This window comes from Montipora capricornis, chromosome 2 (assembly GCF_036669925.1).
Source record: "Montipora capricornis isolate CH-2021 chromosome 2, ASM3666992v2, whole genome shotgun sequence".
Taxonomy (NCBI): domain Eukaryota; kingdom Metazoa; phylum Cnidaria; class Anthozoa; order Scleractinia; family Acroporidae; genus Montipora; species Montipora capricornis.
In genome coordinates, this window is record NC_090884.1 from 60,999,044 (window position 1) to 61,020,285 (window position 21,242).

Consider the following 21,242-nt stretch of genomic DNA (forward strand, 5'->3'; position numbering starts at 1 on the left):
CTTGTTGTTCCAAATATGGTACTTAACAAATTGAATATTCAGAAGCTTGTTTCCCAGCACACAAGGGGTCGTTACACGTTTCAACCCTTATGGATTTCTGATACAACTTAATGTTAACTCAGAAAGTACTTTTAGACAACACAAACCAAAGCTTCATACTGGAAAAAAAGTGTCTGTTGAGCATACGTAATTATAGTTACAAACAACAGAGATCAACTTTGAAAAACTGAACAGTTTTCAAAAACCTCAAACACAATCCATTTTAATCTTCTTCAATTTTGCTCATCCCTGTCTCCTTTCACATTTGCTGTTTTATTCAAACCTTCTATCAATGTTCTAAGCAGTTTTGCACCTTTGACAAAGAGAATCAATCCTTTTTACAAGTTGATGATAAAAAATATTAGAATAAGAGCAATATAACTTAATATTGCTGGCCTCTGAAAGTTGCTTGAAACGCAAGGCAAAAGTAAAATCTATCATTGCCAAGTAGGGGTACATTATTACTATTTAGGGGTAACAACCAATGGTCCCCTTGAAAAGGAAGTCTTTAATAGAGCAATCACAATTTGTTATTTGTTTATTTGTTTTATTTACTTATTTATTTATTTGAACCCGCTACTCTTGGAAAAGAAAATGTCTGCTTCCTCCATTCTCTATGCAGTCAAAGCACAATTTTTCACTTTGAAATAAAATATGGGATGCTGCAGAAGATTATGATGATACTCAATCAATCAATCAGGACTTTATTTGATAAAGCAGATCAATAAAATTGGCAACTATACAGCTGATGTTGACCTGCTATTGCTAAGAACAAATTATACACAGAAATATCTACAATAATTTAGCTAAGAATTTCATGAATAGTAGGACTTACTAGGAATTTTTAGAATACCTAAAATTGACTACAATAAATTGTTCAAAATATCTAAAATTTGGATCTTTATCTGAGGGCCTGGAACAGGCTAGAGACATCAATATTCAAGGATTTCCTCAGGGTATAACTGGAAGGAGTCTTGACAACTAATCTATTTTATAATTTATTTCATCTAAATGTAAATTGTTAAAAGCTTTATGAGTGATAGTTAGAATGCAAAAACAATAGAAATAACTCAGCGGCATCCACTTAGCATTTATAAGCACAGATTCATCGTCCATGTCTCTCGGCAATTTATAAATAAGTCTTGCAGCTCTAAGATGAATCTGTTCTAGGTCTTTCAATAAATGATCCGAGCAAGAGCCCACACAGCTAGACCATATAGCACACTTAGGATAACTGTTTTATACTAAATTGTTTCCAGAGATGCTCTAGATGAAAAACTTACTTGTACGTCTAACATTTTAACTGTAGAGCTAAAGGATGTGGAGACAGACTGTACAGGGGTGGATCCAGGATTTTTCTTAGGAGGGGGTGCACCACTAAAGAATAGCGTAGCTGACTGGAGACGTTTTATTTTTTGCAGAATACCAGTGTTATTAGAAAGCCTCAGGTCACCACACGGGGAGGGGGGGGGGGGGTGAGCACCCCCTGCACCCTACTCCTAGATCCGCCCCTGCTGTATATACGTCAGATGCTTGCTCCAAGACAGCTGATTATCGATGGTGACCCCAAGGCATATAGAAGAAGAACTAAATTGAACAATTTTATCTCCCCATATAAGGGGCTTCAGAGGGCCAATAAAAATATTTGTATCGAAAATTAAAGCATCAGTTTTCCCCTCATGCAAAATTAGCCTATTCTTTAGACACCCAAGATTGTAGCTGGTCCAAAATCTCCTGACGGGATATACTGGAGATTCAATTTAACTAATTTTAGTATCTGTAATTTCCAGCAATGACATCCGGAATGACAATAAATAGTGGTAAACTAATATGCCTGCTACCGTGTTAGGGGAAACCTATACGGTACCCTCTCGAATGCAGTCAAGAAAGGGAGAATATGTTAAGACTTACGAAGAAAAAATCGCACCAGTCGTTTAGTAAAATTGAAATGAAACATTATTCCATTCGTGCTTGTTGGATTTGAGATTGCTGTCATTGCTGGCGAACACTAGCAGAGCCGAGTTGGCTGTACCGGAAGTTGCTCTATTGCTTTTACTGGAGCATGCGTGCAGAGGAAAAGTTTTTGGCGCGATGCATTATTTACAAACCACGTTAAAAATAATGAAAAGACAATCTCGTTTGACGGCCGCCGGCGAGAGAAATTTAAACGCTTTAATGGCCTTTGATTTTTCTTTAAAAGAGACGAGCCTTTACTTGACGTTAGTCTGTAGAAGAACTTTGAGGCCGAGGACATAAGCTCACAATTGTTTGGTCAAAGATGATAAATACCAGCGTAGTTGTGGAGGATCGTCAAGTTGTCAAGCTTATCCTCGAGTTTTTGGACTCTAGAAAGCTTCACAACACCATGAGAAGCCTTGAAAAAGAAGCTGGGATTGTGAACTGTAGCTTATCGGACGACATTCTCTTTTTACGAGACTTGGTGCTTGACGGGGAATGGGAAGCCATCTTGATCTTTGCTCAGCCATTTGAAGGCATCGATGGTTTCGATTCAAAACGATTCCGTTATATTGTTTTAAAGCAGAAATTCATGGAAGTATTGTACTTCAAGTCAGGCTTTGGAGGAAATTCAACAAGCTATTCGATCGAGGATTTGATCAAGTGCTTGAATCAATTGGAAGAGGATTGTCCAAACAAGAGCGATTATAGCAAGTTGTGCTGGTTGTTGAGTGTTCCAAATTTACCTGAACAGCCGGAGTACCGTGATTGGAGTCCTGCAACGGCACGACTGAAATGCTTTGAACAACTGCTTGATTTGCTTAAGAGGGTTATTCCTATTGAAAAGAAGGGCTTAAATGGCAAAATACCAAAAACAATACCACCAATTAAAGACCGATTATTGCACTTGCTAATCAAAGGTTTGTGTTTTGAGAGTTGTGTAGATTATTGTCAACTGAGAGCAATTAACGGAGTTCTTTCAGAGGATATTCGTGTCTACACCGGAGATCACATTCTGCATGGACCTTCACAAGAGAGTTCTGGTAATTTTCTGTCATGGCTGCAGAATCTCTCACAAGAAGCTTTCATCACACCATTTGAACCTGCTAATTTAGAAGTTGACTCCAAAAAAGTCAAGCAAGCCTCTGGTGTTCTGTTTCACAAGTCTCCCAGACGAGATGATGCTGAAATTCTTTCAAGAAGCTTATCTCTTTCTGGAAGGCCTGCTACGGCAGATATTGCTTCACATCTGGCTGCATTAGAAAAAGGCAAAAATGCTAATGCAATATTAATAAACAACCGACCACATTCTGCTCAACCTGCCAAGGAAGTTTCACATTCTTATAATGAATTTCAATATAAAAGTGGCTCCAAAAGGGAACCATCTTCCAAGGTTGTCAGCAATGGATTTAATGAGTATGCAACAATTATTGATCAGGAAAATAAAGAAAGGTTGTCAGCGCAAGTGCACATTCTTGACAACAACTTGCATAACATTGATCAAGATCATCACTATACTCCTGTTGGCGAAAATAATTATGCCACTGAGTTAAGTAAAGATTCCAAAGAAATTCATTCCCTAAAAGAACAACAACAGCAAGATGTTCTGAAGCAGCTTGAAGCTCATGAAAAGCAAAAGCTAGAGCTTGAGAGACAACTTAAGGAATTATCATTTAGAGGGATCAATCATGGAAAAGCAGATGGTGAGGAGCTAGGCCAAGATGACTTGCAAGACGAGAGGCCAATGTCAATGAAATCTCTGAAAAACTTGAAAAGTGAGAATGTGTCTCATGGTGGTGATTCTCAAGGGACTCCAGTGCAAACCTTTCATGTAGAAAATGGAGAAGACTCTGTCCAAAACCATAACGTATTAGAAAAAGAAAAAATTAATTCTGTGGAGAACACTCCTGTTTCAGGTCATCTTTCAAAATATCAAAATCCGAACAGCTTCTCTGTCAATCAAGTTATGACATCCACTCCTGCCAGAAGAATCAAAACTAAACCAGATGACTTAAACCTGGAAGAAAACAAATTTAACATGACAGCCTCTGATGTGATACCAGTGACACCAGCGGAGCAAACCTTTCCTGTTACACCTTTGACTAATGGACCTGTAGCACTCAGTGCGGGTCATTGGGTGGCCTTAGCTGATGGCTCTGGAGTTCTTAATACCAGGCAAGTGATCAAGTTAAATATTGTCTTGGACAGTACCTTCAAACAGGGCTTTTATTTAGAGCCAGGATGCCGGGACCTTTAATCGGCTATTTAAGTTTTTGTCCTGGCTATATCACTATCCTTATAAGAAAGATTTTTTTAAAAAGTAAGAGCTACAGTTCGTTGCTTAGTTGAGCTTTACTTTCTGCATAATTATGAAACCAATTATTTATTTATTTATTTATTTATTTCATTCCTGTTGGCCTACACACTCAGGTATTTTGTTCCTTGTCAAATTTTTGGCATGTGCTTACTTTTGCTGCACTAATCGTGATGTTTCTCAAAACTTTGACCGAGAGGGTAATAGGAATTGTTAAAAGTTTTTTACAGGTCTTATACATGTAGATCAGACCCCAGTTGTTCAAACAATGGATAGCGCTATCTGCTGGATGAATCACTATTCAGTGGATAACTCAATTCATTTTGCTAGTGTTTATCTGCTGGTTAGTGATTCATCTGGTGGGTAGCGTTATCCATCATTTTCAACAACTGGAGCCAGGTGCACAAAGAACAGTAGTAGGTGACCACCTTTTTAAATTATTACTGTTTTTTTGTTGTTATCACCCAAACAATTTTTCTAACAGTACCAAAAAATTCATGAAAATAATCTTAGACGTAGCTACTGGTGTTTATTCCAACAATGCCTTTAGATTATCAATCAAAATGTTTTGACTTATGCCAAGTACATGTTTCTAGGAGCCATAATATTTAACAGTGGTTTTATTGGATTTAAGATGGTTAATGGCCAGTGAGGCATGTTAGCTATAACCATTGACTAATTTTTTTTATAAATTTCAATTAATTCTGAACATTTGGATTTTTGGAAATTTTGCTTCCTGGCTCAAATGTTTCAGCTTGGGAAGACTTGGTACAGTACATAATATATACAATTAGCCAAGCCTAAAACCAGAACTCCTAGGTGATTTATTGTTACTGGCTGTATGGTTAGTGAAATTAAAAGGTTTTAGTGTATCCGGTTACTGCTTTATTAAATCATTTTCGAAAAATCCATTGCCTAACTAGTAAATTCCACAGTAAATAATCATGAAGCAATGACTGCAATATTGGTCTTTCAATAATGAAATATACTGTGGAATTCACCAGATAGGCAATGAGTTTTTCTTGAATTGCTTGAGTTTTAAAAGAAAACCAACACATCCTCAGTGACTGAATGGAAAAGGAAAAAATGCCATTTCAGAGTCAACTGTCAATAGACTGCGAATAGGAATCACACTAAGTAAAATTAGAAACCGTTAGGAAACTTTTGACGGTCAGTTCAAGGTCAAAAAAGAGTGTTTTATGTAATCTATTCCACTTTATCTCTAAAAACGAAATCATTCACATTTTGAGGTACACGCCAGCTTGGCTTGAAACAAGAATTGGAAAAATATGGCAACCAAGAAAGGACAAACTTTGAACAAGATCAGCTCCAACAAATTACCTGTATGTGCTTTAAACAAACTTCTGAAACACAAGATAGCAATATTTCTCCTTAATTTTACGAGAGCTCATTGCGATTACGTGTTTATAACATATGGGCAAAATTTTCTTGTCACTGTCATGTCGAGGCACATCGAAAAACAGTTAGGCAAACAGAGTAAAAAAGCACTTGTTCGCTCGCAGTTTAGAGCAAAACAAACAAACAAATCAACTACATGTACATTGTATTTCTTTATGTCCAAAAGAGTACAGATAATTTTTATTTAATTCCAGTTGAGAGTAAAAATTTGAGTTTCATTCCTGAACAAGGAACAAGGACCGTATGAAAGGATGTATAGTAAGAATGTAATTTAGTAGATCTAGGCCAGCTCTACACTGTCAATATGCGTAAAAATAAGCACCACACCTGGATGTATGTAACAAGGTAATGCAATATAGTTTGTGTTTAATTAAACAAAAAAATATATGAATAAACAAACCTAGCTATCATTACAATATGAGGGTACAGTGTATATTGTAACAGTAATTTTAGAACCTCATTACAGGAATTAAATTTTTAACTTTAATTTCAAGTGAACCAAAGTTTACCAGTCACCTTTACCTTGTCAGCAAGATCACTAGTAACAGCAGCTACTACATGTATCAATAATAACTTAACATGTAGATCCCTGTCAGTGTGTGCTTTCTTTAATGTCCCACAAAGTTTATGAAGAAGGGTCCTTGTAAGAGAAGACTTGAGAGCCTAACCATTTCCAGATCTGCAGACAAGGGCAGCACATTCTTTCTCCTCAGTTCTTTAAAGGCACTGGTTGTTGGTTTTTCTGGAGCATGAACCCACAATCTCCCTCTTGGTAGTCAGATACTCACGCAACTGAACCTATCGGTTGGGCATTTCTGATAAGTCTACTGGGCTCTTTGAACTTTCTTCGTGAACCTCAACTTAATAACCTTGTACTAAAAAATGAACTAACAATTATTAATTTTGAGCATATTTCGTTCTCTTTCAAAAGCTTTAAGTGATGCACAGTATTCTCTGTGGACAAATTAATTCCCAATCAGTCATTCTTTCACCTCAACCTGATGATGTTGTACGTGTTAATCATCATTTTGTTCTTGTAATTTAGTGTTTTGCTTTACACATTTAGCACACCCAAGTCTACAAGACATGGACTATCATCAACCCCAGCTCCTGAAGCATCTCCTGTCCTATCAGTGGATGGTGCCACTCCTCGTGGCATACCTTTTGACTATGAATCAGTGCCATCTAAAGTTGGCAGAAACTACAATACTTCAGCAGAGCAGCCTTTGTCAGATATACAACCTGACTTGATGAAGGTAAGATGATCAATCTTCTTTTTAAATGTATTATAATATTTGTACCCAGTCCAAGTTCCACCCTGGGGAGTCAGGGAGGGAGGGAGGTCTTGTTAATAGATTGGTATTGCTTTATGATATAAAGGACAAAGATATTGAATTGGATCCATAGTCTTCACCATTTGTCTTTAACAGACCTTAAATTGCTCATCTGCATTTACTCTGAATACTCAGATATTTCTTCAGTAACTGCTTATTTTTGAAAACCTTCTCACTGTACTGTGTTTTCTTTGTGTTTCATGTTTTCTTTTGTCTAGTTCTGTAATCATTGTGATAATAGTTAGGGTAGTAGCTATCGCTTAACTTGCCAACGAGACAGTCAATGTAATACATAATTTGCAGATTAGTATCAGAGTGCCATTTTTGGAACCCAATAGAAATTGTAATTTTTTATTTCTTTTGCAACTCCACTTACAATGTATCTAAGTTAACAATGACACAATAACAATAGAAATGTGCATGTAATTGAAACCCTTGCACACTTTGTATCTCAAACTAAACCATAAATGACATCATGTTTTGTATACAGCAATTAAACTGGATAAAATCAATGCCATGTACAAAATCGCCAATTGAAAGTGTTTGCAGTGTGAAACATGCCATGGGTAATCAAAGTCTCTTGCACATGAAAGTTGTTTCACTTGTAGAATTTTTATTTTGCAAGATACATCTCCATGAATTATAATTATGTCAAATTGATCGTTTAATAATTATTCTGTACTTTATAGACAATATTATTTCCTTTGAAAATTTAATTAAATTGTTCACAACTCAATGGTCACAAAACGAAAAACAAACTGGTCACATGGGCCAAAATTGACTACAGCAGCCGATAAGAACATGTACGTTGGTTCAGCCTAGAGCTTGTTCGCTCAATATGTAACGTGCTGGTTCGAAAATAAATGTTAAAGAACACTCAAGGCAAGGGTACACAACACAATCATCAGAGAGATGGAAAAAAATGTGTTTTCTTTCACTTTCGAATACAGGATCATACATACCCATGTGAACTATATCTGTCTAATGACATCATACATCAAAACACATGCTTTTATTGGTGCTTGAAGTCACATGATAAGTGGCCTGTGTTCCCTTACATTACATAAAAATTTTCTCTGGAACACTCAAAATTTTTTCTGCATACACAACACTCTCGGCTTCGGCTCCATTAAGGCTGGGCACCGCCTCGTCAGCCTCGCGTCTTAGCTCGGCTGACTCTTTGGCAATTATATTCATTGTCATTAACCAGACATCTGAAAATTGTATTTACTCTGACTAGTTATCTAAAGAAAACCAAGTGTAATTAAGATAAGGGTTTTTGGTTAACTGTTTGCTTTGATCTGTTTATTTACAAGATTATTCTTTCGGATGGTTATTTTATAAATTCCTAAAGTTGCAATACATTTTCATGAAGACTGGGCAAAGAATTCAAAAAAATATAGAAAATAGAAGGCTAGAATTATTGGAGTTTTGTTCTGTGCAAAAATTGTGCTGTAGAAGTGATTGTCCCTTTTAAGTTTTGAAGAAGTAACTTGAATATTGCTGTGATCATTTAAGTTGCAGTCTGGATTTGGCTTTTTCTTATGGTACTTGCTTGCCACCTTGGAAATTGGGATGAAAGTACTGTACTTGGATTGTGTCTTTATCAAGTGATGATGAGTTCTTGTTCAAAAGCAGATAAACTCACCCCTTTCACACCTGCCTTTAGTTATGACTTAATGAGGTCATTTCTGTTTTCACTGAATTTTTTAACATGTACTTCTGTGCAATGAAAGGTGTTTTAGTGTGGAAAGAGTTAACCACAGCTCAGCTTGCATGTAAACTACTGGACAGAAATGCCTGTTTTCACATTCAAAGTAAGTTGAAAAGGTTGACCTGTGTCTACTGTTAAACCAGATCAGATTTACCAGACCATTGCAACCTTCTTTTGACTATTTATTTCATGGTCATTGAGGGCTACTACAGCTGTTCGATCATCACTTGGATCACCAGTTGTCTGATCACGTCTGTTGGACAGACTACATCTCTTGGAGTGTTCACTCCGTGTACCTTATATTTTCTCCGGTTTTTATTATGAAACTCCCACTGAATCTTATTATTCTTTGAGATATTCAAGCTTTCATTCTCCCACTGAGTTAGCACAGTCACAGTGAAAATTTGAAGACCGTAGTTACTGTATGTTGTGTTAAAGTTTAAAGATAAGTGTCATTGACAAAGTAGGTCTATTTGACACACTAGGTCTATCCTTTTCACCTTTCTGTAAAGCAATACTTAAACAATAAGCTTAGTTGTTGTTTGTGGAAATTTCAAAGTCAGGGTTACACTCTACAGGGTCGCCCTTCAGTGATCCATGTTTGTTTTCTGAAAGCTTTGATTGAATTGCGGGTACCAGACATGATGTTTTATTTTTGGGTATCTCCTGAACAGTAAAGTGTGTCATTTCCCTCATACAATACAGGTACCTGTATGTTAAGGGCTCTTCTTTTGCTTCAGTGAAGCGATCAGCGATCCTTAGAATCTACTCACTTGGCTAGCTTTAGCTTATCAAACAGGTCTTATTTTCATAGTACAGCTTAAAGAAGTTTCTATATCACCTTTTTGTGTTCACAACCAAGGGAGCACCTAATATTCCAGACAGAAACTGCTACTATTATTGTTTGCCCTGCTTACCAAACTATAATTGAAAATATTGGTGTCCAGGACTGGCAACTTACAGACTAGAGCTGTGCAGTTTTGGAAACAATCTCATTGACGCTTTCAAGGTGAAGATTACATCATTATCAAACTGGGATGCAGTGATCTTTAATTTAATCTATGTAATTGTATTTTATCAAAGAAAAAATCTTAGAAAAGCTGACTTCAGAACCTCTGGCTTGAATCAATACATTCATTTTCTTTGCAGCCATCAAAGTGTGATTGACAGCAATTTATCTCCTCATTCAGTGAATTGTGATCTTTATCTTTTGTCTGCATTTATGTATGGTAATATCTATTGATCGGACAATGTACAATTTTATCACTAAAGTTATTACCTCCTTTAATGTTTCTATGTCAGTGTGTACCTGTGGTTTAAGTGTGGATCTGCATTCTCATCCTTTTGAATGGAATAACATTGTTTGTAAAATAGGTTGTGCCCCAGGGGAGGGGGGACTCCCATATAAAAAGGAGAGGGATGCTCGTCGTCTCGCTTTGGGGTGTAAATTTCGGATTTTGGTCTCACCTAATTAGGGTGTTCTAGGCAAAATGCAATCATATGTAGCCATGAAGCTCTCATTTATGGTTGCACGCAAAGAAAGATAAAAGTGTATATTTACACTTGTACATTTCGTCACGTAGGTCAAAGTATTAGATGATAATGTCTTTGCCATTATTAAAAGTCACAGTATTTTTGTATCTCTGTGTTTTAATATGGTCTCTTTTAGGGGTAAAAAAAAGCCTGGTCCACGCCTAAATTGGTCTCCTAAAGTTAGGGACTTAATTTAAAATTTCTGACGAGCATCCCTCCCCTTTTCTGCTTCAAGAAATTAATAGGTTTAAGTCAGAAACTAATTATGTCTAAAAAGACTGTGCTTTATTCCCGTTTAGAGAACATCTTAAAATTTTTGTATTTGTGTGTAGAACTTTTATGATTTCTGAATGCCATGTGGTTTTGGCTGTCACATACCAGTAAATTATTACTAGAGTAGGGTCAAAATTAGCCAGTTTCCAGGAAGAAAAATAGCCACCTTCAGCACATCCGCTGGCTACTTAGCTGCAGTGTTTCTCAACTCGCCAACTATTTCTCCTGAATGGCCTGAATAGTTGCTTGCTGCCAGCTAACAACAAGTGAGGACAATGTGCAAGGCACGTGCAAGTCATGCGAACCAACATGGCGATCCATGCAAGTCAATATGCAAGCCATGGGAGTCAACATGCATATCACACAGTCATTGAAAGCTAACCATTTTAAAATAGGTGCTTATACTTAAATACTGTTTATCAGCACAATTTGAAATGAGTGCTTAGACTAAAATGAGAGACTCACATGTTTCGCTGGCTCGCAGGTCGTCCAGCCCCTCTAACAAGCCAGAGTTACAGGCGAAGTTGTTTTGAAAGGGTTCAACTTTACTTTCTTTGAGAGGGATATATCTTGAAGAGGTCCAAAACTATTTGTTTTTAAAGTTTTCAGAACTAAGCCATTGCAACTGTCCCCTTATCATTGTCAGGATAAAGAGAACTTATCTAGTTCAGTGCATCAGCAAGTACCATTGAAGAGAGGTCCCAAGGTGAATGGAGTTCGACGATCTTTGGTACCCCATACAGGTGCTAAACACAAGGCCACTTCTTTTGATGAAAGCAAACAAATGAGAACTCCAGGTCAGCACCTTGATAAGAATTCACAAGCCTCATCCTGCCCCAATGGTGAAATGTTACCTGGTACACCCCAAAGACAAACCTCACAGCAGCAAATGGGACAGGTCCATCAAGGGATTGGCCAAGAGGGGTACAAAGCAAATGCACAACCTTCAAGCAGTGCAAGGACATTTGTCGTTGGCCCTAGTATGTACAACCATTTTTGAACAAATGAAATTGAATGCAAAATGCTTTTGTTGTTGTTTCAATGGAGCATTGCCTAATTTCATTAAGTCCATTTTAAGAGTCAAGGACAACAAAAAAGAGGAAAAGACATAAAAAGCTTTTGTTTATTGCTTCAATAGTCTCAGACTTTAGGGGTCCTTACAATGTAGTTATGTAGTTAATATGTAGTTGCCATTAAACGAGAAGTACCTTCTGGAACCACAATCTTGGACAAAACTCTTGGGAAAATTCTAGCTTAAGCATCATTTGGCACGCACTCACAAAATATCTTGGTCCTTCCCCCCTTCCCCCCATACCAATGTTGGTAATGTGATGCAAAATACTGTGCAAGCCTTTGGTTGCTTTTTAAAACAACATTGGAATGGGGGGACGGGGGAAAGTAGGAAGAATTTACTCTTTATCGCACAGACAAATTAGAGCGTCACATTTTCCCAACGAGTTTTGTCCAAGATTGCAGTTGTTCCAAGGGTGGATATTGCTATCATCATCATCATCATCTTTGCAATGTGGTGCTAAGACACCAATAGTGCGAGAAGATAAAACTATCCACTGGGTAACTCAATTGGTTTTGTTATTGTTTATCCGCTTGATAATGATTTGTCTGGTGGATAGGGTGATTCAGATCTGGCCTTGGACCCTTTACAAAACCAAGGCCTGTTCTACAAGTCATGGTATTTATTGGCAGATTCAAGAGAAGTCAATCCTGGGTTTTAATCTAATTTTGACTTTAATTATAGCAGGTTTGGGAATGCAACCTTCAGATGTCAAACCACCTAATAGTGAAGGGTACATTGGGGAAACACAGACTTCAGACAGTAAAATTAACAGTGATGTTCCCAAAGGTATGGACAGCTCGACCTTTCTTTTGGATAAATGTTCTCTTTTCTTTTCCTTTATTATAATTTTATCCCACCATTAAGATTATGAGGACATTATTTTTTGAGCTTGTTGCATTGTTCTTTTAAGTTTAGAATCAGCTGGGGCACGTTGCTCAGTGGCATTTTACACCTGTCTGAATATAGTACATGGAGAGGGGTACATGCATGCAAATTGTCTTTTTTTATAGTTACGGGTATGCTCTTATCATAATATATACATCTTATTGGATGGTTTAACATATAATACGCGCGGATATTTTGCGAGTTGTGTAGTATTTTTCCGAGCCACGCAGGGGCAAGGAAAAATACCAGCAATGAGCAAAATGTCTGCGAGTATTATATGTTAAACCATCAAATAAGAGATTTATTATTCCACTATACAAAAAGGTGTTATTTTGCTTCAATTTTATTTGGTAAGAGTGTTTCTAAAAAAAGCCATCATCTGTCCTTCAGGATGCTTGCGAACGATGTAAATGGCACAGAAAGCCAGCCAAATGTCCTTTATTTGATTGTATAAACGAAATGACGAGAGACCAGCGGTGACAAGCTAAATTAGCGGGCTTTGTATCGTGTTGAAAACAATTTTGTTCATCAAAAACTCCAGTTCCGTCCATATTTGCTCTGTTCTACAGTGTAATACTCTCATATTTTGCACGTTCTCTTGACCAAAATTAACATGGTAAAATGATGTAATAGTGGAATAATGAGTGTACCGTATTTACCTGACGTGTATAAGTCACAGTGTATAAGTCGACCCCATATTTTTGATGGCAAAAAAGGAATTTCTTAATTTCTTTTTTAAATGTTCAAGGGATACAGCTTTACTAATCTTGTATTCTTCGATTTCTGGAACTGTGGATACACAACAAAATCAGGGCCTCAAGCACTCAATAGTTTTGTGGTTCAGCAGTTGTTGTATATGTGGGCACTTTGCCCTTGAGTTTCGAAAAAGTTCTCAGAAAATCGAACATGTAAACCTCAAACTAACCTGATTCATTGTTCAGGGATAAAGAGCTTTAGAGGATAAGCACAACGATGCGAAATGCGCAAGGTTTAATTGGCCCTTGATTTATAATATCTTGCATGATAAACAAAACAATTTAAAACTCATAAACCAAACACTACGAAGTTTGCAAAAGCATTTAAATCAGCCAGGTTTGTATACAGAATAAAAAACAATCAGTACCAACCAGCATTTTCATGCAATGATGCGTGCATGCAAACATGCGGTATGCGCCAGGTTACTAGGCAGTTGAACAACCATGTTTTATTTGAAGAAACAGAAATCCCTTTTTGTGCTTTCCGACTTCGGTAACCGAAAATTTCTAGTGCAGTGGTGCGAGGCAGACATGCAAGCCACTCAATGCCAGTTATTGAAAACCAACCATTTTAAAATGGGATCTTAGCACTATTTGAAATGGTGGTTAGACTTAAATGGATTTGCTTATGCAGGTACTGGAGCAGAGATTAGATAAAACAAGAGAAACAAAAGAGAGAAAACAATTTAAGCAGCTCCAAATAAAGACTAATCCCAAGTGACCAAAAATACGATGCAAGTCAACAGGCCTTGCTGGCTTGCAAATTGTACCTTTCCAGTTGGCTGTTGACAAGTGCAGCTTAGTGAAATTCCATGTGTAATTCTTCCACTGTAACATGGCATGGACTGTATCAATGTTATTAACAGTTATTAAAAAAATGAGGGAGAATGGATATATAGTTTATGTCATAGAAAGTGCGGCGTACAGGGTTTTATTCACGAGTTGAATTGTTTGTGTCAAAACACAGACAAGGAGTGAATACAACCCCATACAAAGCTCTTTCTATGTGGAGAGCTGTTTATTACACATAAGACAAGAATTTTCATTGATTCAGAAATAGTTTTCTGAACGCAAATTAAAAACAAAAACTGACTAACAATAGAACCAAATGCGAATTTAATTTAATTCAACAACAAAGTACGGTTTGCATGAGTGATTGGCTTGGAAAGGCCTTTAGGCTATCGTTAATTAGTTATACTTCCACACGTCAAAGAGCTGTACGCCATTCTGATTGGCTGTATAGGCTTTTTTCACATGTGAAAATAAAGCGAAAACACAGTGTAGATTTGTACAAATGAGCTTTATGGAACAAAATTCTCATGTTATGTGTAATAAAAAATATTACGGTACAGCAAATCACTGAAGCAGGGACAACAGGGATCAACTCCAATGATATTATTGAGAGATCTCCAAATTTTATCCTTCATTGTAGCCAATTGGCTAATGAATATTAATAGTTGTTGTGTTTGCTTTTAACTAGGTAAGGAACCAAGAGTGATAGATATGACATATCGTAAACCTTCCACCAATACGCCACCAAACAACACAACAGTAACTGTTAACCATGCTCCATTTCTGGAGAAGCACAAAGAGCTCTCATCAGATACAAACTTTTACACAGTTGCCACATTGGAGGACGTTCAGGCCATCAGAGCCATAGCTTTCCATCCCTCTGGAGATTTGTTTGCTATTGGATCAAACTCTAAGGCATTACGGGTTTGCTCAGCTGAAGGCTTGACTTCAATGCAGAGAATAGAAAGGTATTGAGTTTCTTTGCTTCTTATTATGCATGTAAACTCTATAATAATAATAATAATAATAATAATTGGTTCTGTGGCACCTTCCATAAGGGCTTTTGGAAGATCTGCAAGCCACACCTTTTAGGTGTTCCAGTGGTATGAGGCTAGACTGTTATCAGTAGAGAGTATGTCAGACTCTTAGTTTTCCAAGTCTTTGAATATGGCATTGAAGTGTATCTTGTATGTTGCTTTATGTGGTAATATCATTTGTTAATCCATTGAACCGTCTGGCCACTGGGTGATACTGCCTTCCCATCAACAATAATGTAGTGTCCCCCAAACTTTTCTCGTCATCTTAACCCTTTAACACCCAAACCGGCCGAAACCAGCCAGACTTAGTATTTTACTCTGTCTAACGCCAGACAATTTTACTCGTCAATGGGGAACCCTTGGGAGTCAATGGGTTAACATACACAGTTAGAAATTCTAACTCTTTTAACTTATTAACAACACAAGCAACAGTGTGAACTATGTTCAGCATAGCTTGAAATGAAAAAAAAATCCAGATGTGAAAATTTAGTCGTAAGTTCGAAGCTTTTACCGGTATTCGGAAAGTCACTGTGCTGTTCTGTGTTGCCAGTGGTTGACTAATTAAAAACAAAAATGGGCCCTCAATACATGTGTGTAGACACTGAATGAATGCTGCTGTTGTGCACATAACATAGCTAAATTACACTGCATTTTTGCCCCATATCTTCAAATTAAACCAAAGTTCATTCATTTCCTTAGTTATTTTAGCTAAAGTAGTGGGAAAGTGGCAACAGCTAACACTTAACTTTCACGAGTAACCATCGTTTTAATGCTACAGAACTGTTTGTTGTGGTACAAGGACCACACTCATCAGGCAATTTTAACGACTGAACTGTTGAAATTGGAAAGCTGGCAGTTAAATATGGAAATTTGAATTGTTGCTATAGTAAAGGCGTTACATTTTTGCAGATGCTGGGTAACAAAACATGTCATTGATATAAGGGGATTATGTCAATATTTTACATTTATGTTACTCTAAAGTTCCGGAGTACATATCGGTTTCTGTGGGGGCATGAAGTTGCTAATTCGTTTCTTCTGTTAAGGCTACACTGTTCTTTCTTACATATGATTATGAACTTTTCATTCAGACAAAGACTACATTTCTTGCTAATGTTGCTGTAGGGTCTACATATTTTAAGAATTTTCCAATTAATTTGAAACGGTTTCTTGCGTCTTGTAAGTTCCAAACGTGTTTGGAAAGCTCTGTCTCATTTCTTATGTTTGAATGTAAAAGGATCTTTTGCGGTTCTTGTAGCGTTCCTTGAAGTTTGTGGCTAGTCCAACGTAGGTTTCAGTTGTTTTCTCGGTGGTGACTGTTATTGCTCCTCAATCGATTGAGTTGAGCGCTCTATGAAATACGTTCTAGATTTAAATTATATATAAAAATTATATATTATATCAGAAATTTAACATACAAAAATGTGGGAAAACCAAAAAAGTCTATCAGCGAATTATGAAAAATCTGTGCAATGAAATTCTATAAAAACAGCTGTTAGATGTACTTTATTTTTTAAATATTATTTTAAGTAAGTAAATGCTGCAAAAAAAAACTTATAAGTGAATTTTGCATAAAATTTAATGTGGAATAAGCATCTTTTAGGCCTTGTTTTAATGCAGATGCATTACCATGGTAACAGCCTGCAAGAGCACATTAACTGTCAAAAATAGAAACTTTGTGGTTTCACTTATCAGTGAGCAAATTTAAGCTTCTAAGCAAAAAGTACATAAATGTGGCAGACATGGAAGTACAATATAAGTGCTTAACCCATTGACTCCCAGGGGTTCCCCATTGACAAGTAAAATCGTCTGGCGTAAGACAGTAAAATACTAAGTCTGGCCAGTTTAGGCCGGTTTGACAGTTACTCTGCCAATTAGCCAATATCAAAAATACTCTTTGTCCCTTCAAAATTTTGCTGTTTCCAGTTTCTCTTGGGACCATTGTAAGTCCCAAGAGAAAATAAAAACAATGCACTATTTTTGGTAGTGGCTAATTATTGAAACCCCTGCTGGTGATACGTGTATGGTGTGGGTGAAACCAGTAACTCAGATCTGCTTACATAAATTTTATGGTTTTTTTTATTCAATAGAAAAGACAATAATCAACCACCTCAACCCACCATTTTATTCAAAAGCAATCGTCACCATCGTGGGTCTATTTACTGTGTAGCTTGGAGTGCAGCTGGAGACATAATAGCTACAGGATCGAATGATAAATGTATCAAGATGACAAGGTTTGACGCAGAAACTTGCTCTGTTACATGGCCTGGGTTGGAATTGGCTATTCATAATGGTACTGTCAGAGATCTGGCATTTGTCTCAAGAGCAAGTGGTACACCAGTATTAGTATCTGGAGGTGCAGGTGGCCAATATTAATATGCCTATTTTAATTTATACAGTTTCATGTATATTTAATAGTAATTATTATTCCACGAGGGCTCGTTGGATGTGAGATGATAGGTAGCCATGGAGCAACATAGTGCCAAGTTGCCTGTAATCATCTCTTTCCAACAAGTGCAAGTGCATGAATAATATTGTTTTAAATCTTCCCTACTTCATTTTGTAAAAACAGAAAAAAAACACTGCTCATATACCATGATGGCTAAGCCAATCAAAACTCTAGAATTGCTTTATCCGATGATCTAGCTTTTAATAATTAATATAATAGGCTACTGGAATAGTTTAACGTAAACATCTCTCATGGAGAAAAGATACTAAACAATAATAATTTATTATTAATGTGGTTATGTGAAGGCACGGTTAAAAAGAGAGCAGCTCACTTCTGGTTTCTGTCCGCCTCTCAAAAACATTGCATGCTTTTAAAAGCTCCCTACCTGTGTTTCAATCCATTCAGTCTTCAAAGTGACACTTTCAGATGTTAAACTTTCTAACACCAGTCTTTTTACTCATCCATGAGGTACAAGAGAAGGTGACCACCTTCTTGTCGCATTGCGAGGTAGTTCTTTTTAATTTTGACTGTTTTACTGAATGTAACAATGCAGGTGATGGGAATATCATGATATCTGACTGCAGCACTGGTCAGACAGTAGGACAACTTAAGGGTCACTCTGGACATATCATGGCAGTCTATGCTGACAGTGATGACATAATAGCATCAGGTTCTGCAGATAACACAGTTAGGTTGTGGGACTTGCGATCTCAAAGGTGCATAGATGCCATAGCCACAGGTGACAGCTGCGTGGCTTCAGTCTGTGTTAACACATCTGGCAACATGTTAGCTTCAGGTAAATATGGGGTAATGAGACATCTTTCTAATGATGCGTGCATTGTACTTATTTATTGCGTACTCCTTTTAAGGCCGATGAAAAAAGTTATTAAATGTGGTTGAAGAGTTTGAGCTGCGGCCACACGGGCGATTTTTTGCCTGGGATGGTGATACGAGTTTTTTTTTTAATTGTCACATCGCCAGCGAGCAGTGGTGGCTACACTTGGCTTTGCATCTGATTGGTTTGATAACCCCTGGATGCATCACAAATTGTCATGAATGCTGGGCAGTGTTCCAACACAGCTACATGAGTGACAAAGTTCGTGACTTTGCCACAAAAAATTCAACTCATTTAATTTCTCGCAATTTTTTCAGCTGTCTCATCACCAGTGTGAGGGTGTCTACACAGCCGATTTTCACTGCACGCTGGCAATGCAACAATTTTTAAAAATTGCATCACCATTGCAAGCAAAAAGTCACTTGCGTAGCTTCAGCTTTAACCTGTGCCTGCCCGGAACATCTTGAGCTTGTGGTCAGAACAGGTCTGAAACTAACTACCGGTTGCCTGTCCATGCTGCCCTTACCTACCATCCCCTCCCATCATTGGAATGGTTTTTTTTTTGCCCTACCCCTTTAAATTTCACATGAGATCTATACATTGCTTTAGGAATAATGGCTTTAGTAAAGACCTTCTGTGCTAGCCAAGGCATCCAGTGGTCTTGAAGAAAAAAAATACTTATGTTGATAATATTTCCACAGAAAACTGTTTACAAAGGTTAATCATAGTTGTTTCTTTTTCACAGGACATGAAGATGGCAGTTGTATGATCTATGATATTACAGCTGGTAGAACCCTCCAGCTTTTCTCTCCCCATACAATGGACTGTAGATCAGTGCGATTTTCACCAGATAATAGATTTCTTTTGACTGGATCATATGACTCTAGCATCATCCTTATGGATGTCAGAAAAGACCTAGACATTAGAATTCCACCATACGCAGTTGTAGCAAATCATAGAGACAAGGTGATCCAGTGCCGATGGCATCCAAGCCTTCCAGCATTCTTAAGCTCTAGTGCTGATAAAACTGTCAGCTTATGGGCTCCTGATGGCTAAAACCTGTGGTGAAATTCACTTTAATAACAAAACGAGACCAACACTACATTCCCTTGTAGGTCTAAATATGGTGTGAAAAATTGCTCCATCTTTGAGAGTTGCCATACAGTATTGTCTGCAGCCTTTTAGTGAGTGTGATACAGACATGGGTGAGGACAAAACTGTTTGGTCTATTTGCATAACCATGCACAAGGATTCTTTTTAAAAAACTTTGATTATTTTATTTTTTCCTGACAACCCTTGTCTTTATAACACTTAACTGCAATTCAACACTAGCTATGGGTACTGTCTGAAACTTGGACACAGTTTGACAAAATAATGGAACAGAAAAATTATGGCAGTCTTGCATAAAGCGCTTATGCAAAGATTACAAAGGGTTTTTCGTAAAAACAGGAGATTTTAGAAATCTCCAATTACCTGGGGAACATTTGCAAAATTAATAGTTTGCACAAACTGAGAGAAAATGTGAATGATTTGTCAAAAGCACTATGTACAGGGATGTGTTGCCCGCTTGAATTTATGCATGGCTGTTATTAGAAGTCAGGGAGGGGACAGGGGTTGTCCCAGACAGTAATATATGTTTTTGTTTTACCTGGTGAGTTTTCAGACTGAACAGAGTAAACAGTTCAATGTCACAGTGCTTCCCTCCAACTTTCTAAGTTTTCTTTCTCATAAAGTGCAAAAGTGCAGTCTACAAAAAAAGACATGTCTTGATTCTACTTACTGTTCCTTTTGAAATCTCCTCACATACTTGCTGACTTGCTTTCATGTTAGTGACATTCTTAGTTTAAGAAAACATGTTGAATATTTTTTTTATGTCAGCAGTTTGGATACAAACTTAAATTTGAAACCAGGGTTTAAGGAAATGTCCATGACGTCAAGAAGATTCTAGAAAATGAATGGATCGACACATTGCACAATAATTATCTAATATTTAGTTAATGCATGTTAATGCATACATATGTAAGGAATTTAATAATATACATGCACGAATTTCACCATGCTATGGATAATTGGATGAGAACACTTCATGTGATTCACAGGCAGTGAATATGTTGAAATTGAACTGATTAAGGACGGTGCCTACTATTGTTATTGCGCATACGTTCTGCGCATCTCCAGATACTCGGATTTCCTATCGCCGATGCTTACTAATATAGGGATATTTTTGCGCGGTTTAAAACTATCCGGAGAAAGTAGATCTTAGTAAGTACTCTCGGTATCCAAAAAGAAAATTGAGGGTAACCATGCATTTTTGAGAGATAATAAACTTTCAATTTGAGAAAGATTGCCATACATTGCTTTGTATTTTACAGCTTTTTCCAAAAAATTATATTATTCATGAATTATCTTTGAAAAATGCGTGGTTACCCCCAATTTTCTTTTTGGATTTCAATAACACTTGTTAAGACCTACATTTCCTGCATAATCACACACCGGGGCAAAAATATCTTTAATTAGTAGGCACCGTCCTCAAAAGGAAAATCAGGAAAGCACAACAAAAGAAAGTGGTGGACAGGATAGGAGAAATTAACAACATTTTAAGTCAGAGTTTGAAGGTGAATGTTTTTTTCATTTTTGGTCTGTAAGTTTCCACAAGTGTAGACATGTCAATCAAGGTTGTCATCTTTCTACCAATGACGGAGCAAAACAGGGTCAGGTTTTTGCATTGTGTATTATAAACAAGTACGGGGGTAATGACATTTTCTTCAGTGCAACTTGGGATAAATCAGCACTCGTAAATTTTTCCCAGACTACAAATTGCACTCACCCGAATTT

General features: G+C 37.1%; 1 protein-coding gene across 2 annotated transcripts; it reads left to right on the forward strand.

Annotated features, from left to right (window-relative positions):
* The first annotated feature begins 2,111 nt into the window (after positions 1 to 2,111).
* On the forward strand, positions 2,112 to 19,614 carry LOC138029836 (WD repeat-containing protein 47-like). 2 transcript variants are annotated; one of them, XM_068877652.1, is made up of 8 exons: positions 2,112 to 4,170; positions 6,795 to 6,984; positions 11,229 to 11,562; positions 12,339 to 12,443; positions 14,778 to 15,057; positions 17,214 to 17,485; positions 18,126 to 18,368; positions 19,153 to 19,614. In XM_068877652.1, exons 1-8 carry the CDS (start codon positions 2,318 to 2,320, stop codon positions 19,461 to 19,463), a joined length of 3,588 nt encoding a protein of 1,195 aa, XP_068733753.1. In that variant the 5' UTR covers positions 2,112 to 2,317; the 3' UTR covers positions 19,464 to 19,614. The 2 variants fall into 2 exon arrangements, with proteins under 2 accessions (XP_068733753.1, XP_068733757.1); XM_068877656.1 differs by having other exon boundaries at positions 12,342 to 12,443.
* Positions 19,615 to 21,242: the final 1,628 nt, after the last annotated feature.

What these genes read in the sequence shown, in the direction of transcription:
- LOC138029836 (XM_068877652.1), top strand. Translation starts at nt 2,318, where the DNA reads ATGATAAATACCAGCGTAGTTGTGGAGGATCGTCAAGTTGTCAAGCTT. An exon ending in TACAACCTGACTTGATGAAG is followed by an intron (nt 6,985 to 11,228) that starts GTAAGATGATCA and finishes TATCATTGTCAG; the next exon opens with GATAAAGAGAACTTATCTAG. An exon ending in TCAATGCAGAGAATAGAAAG is followed by an intron (nt 15,058 to 17,213) that starts GTATTGAGTTTC and finishes TTTATTCAATAG; the next exon opens with AAAAGACAATAATCAACCAC.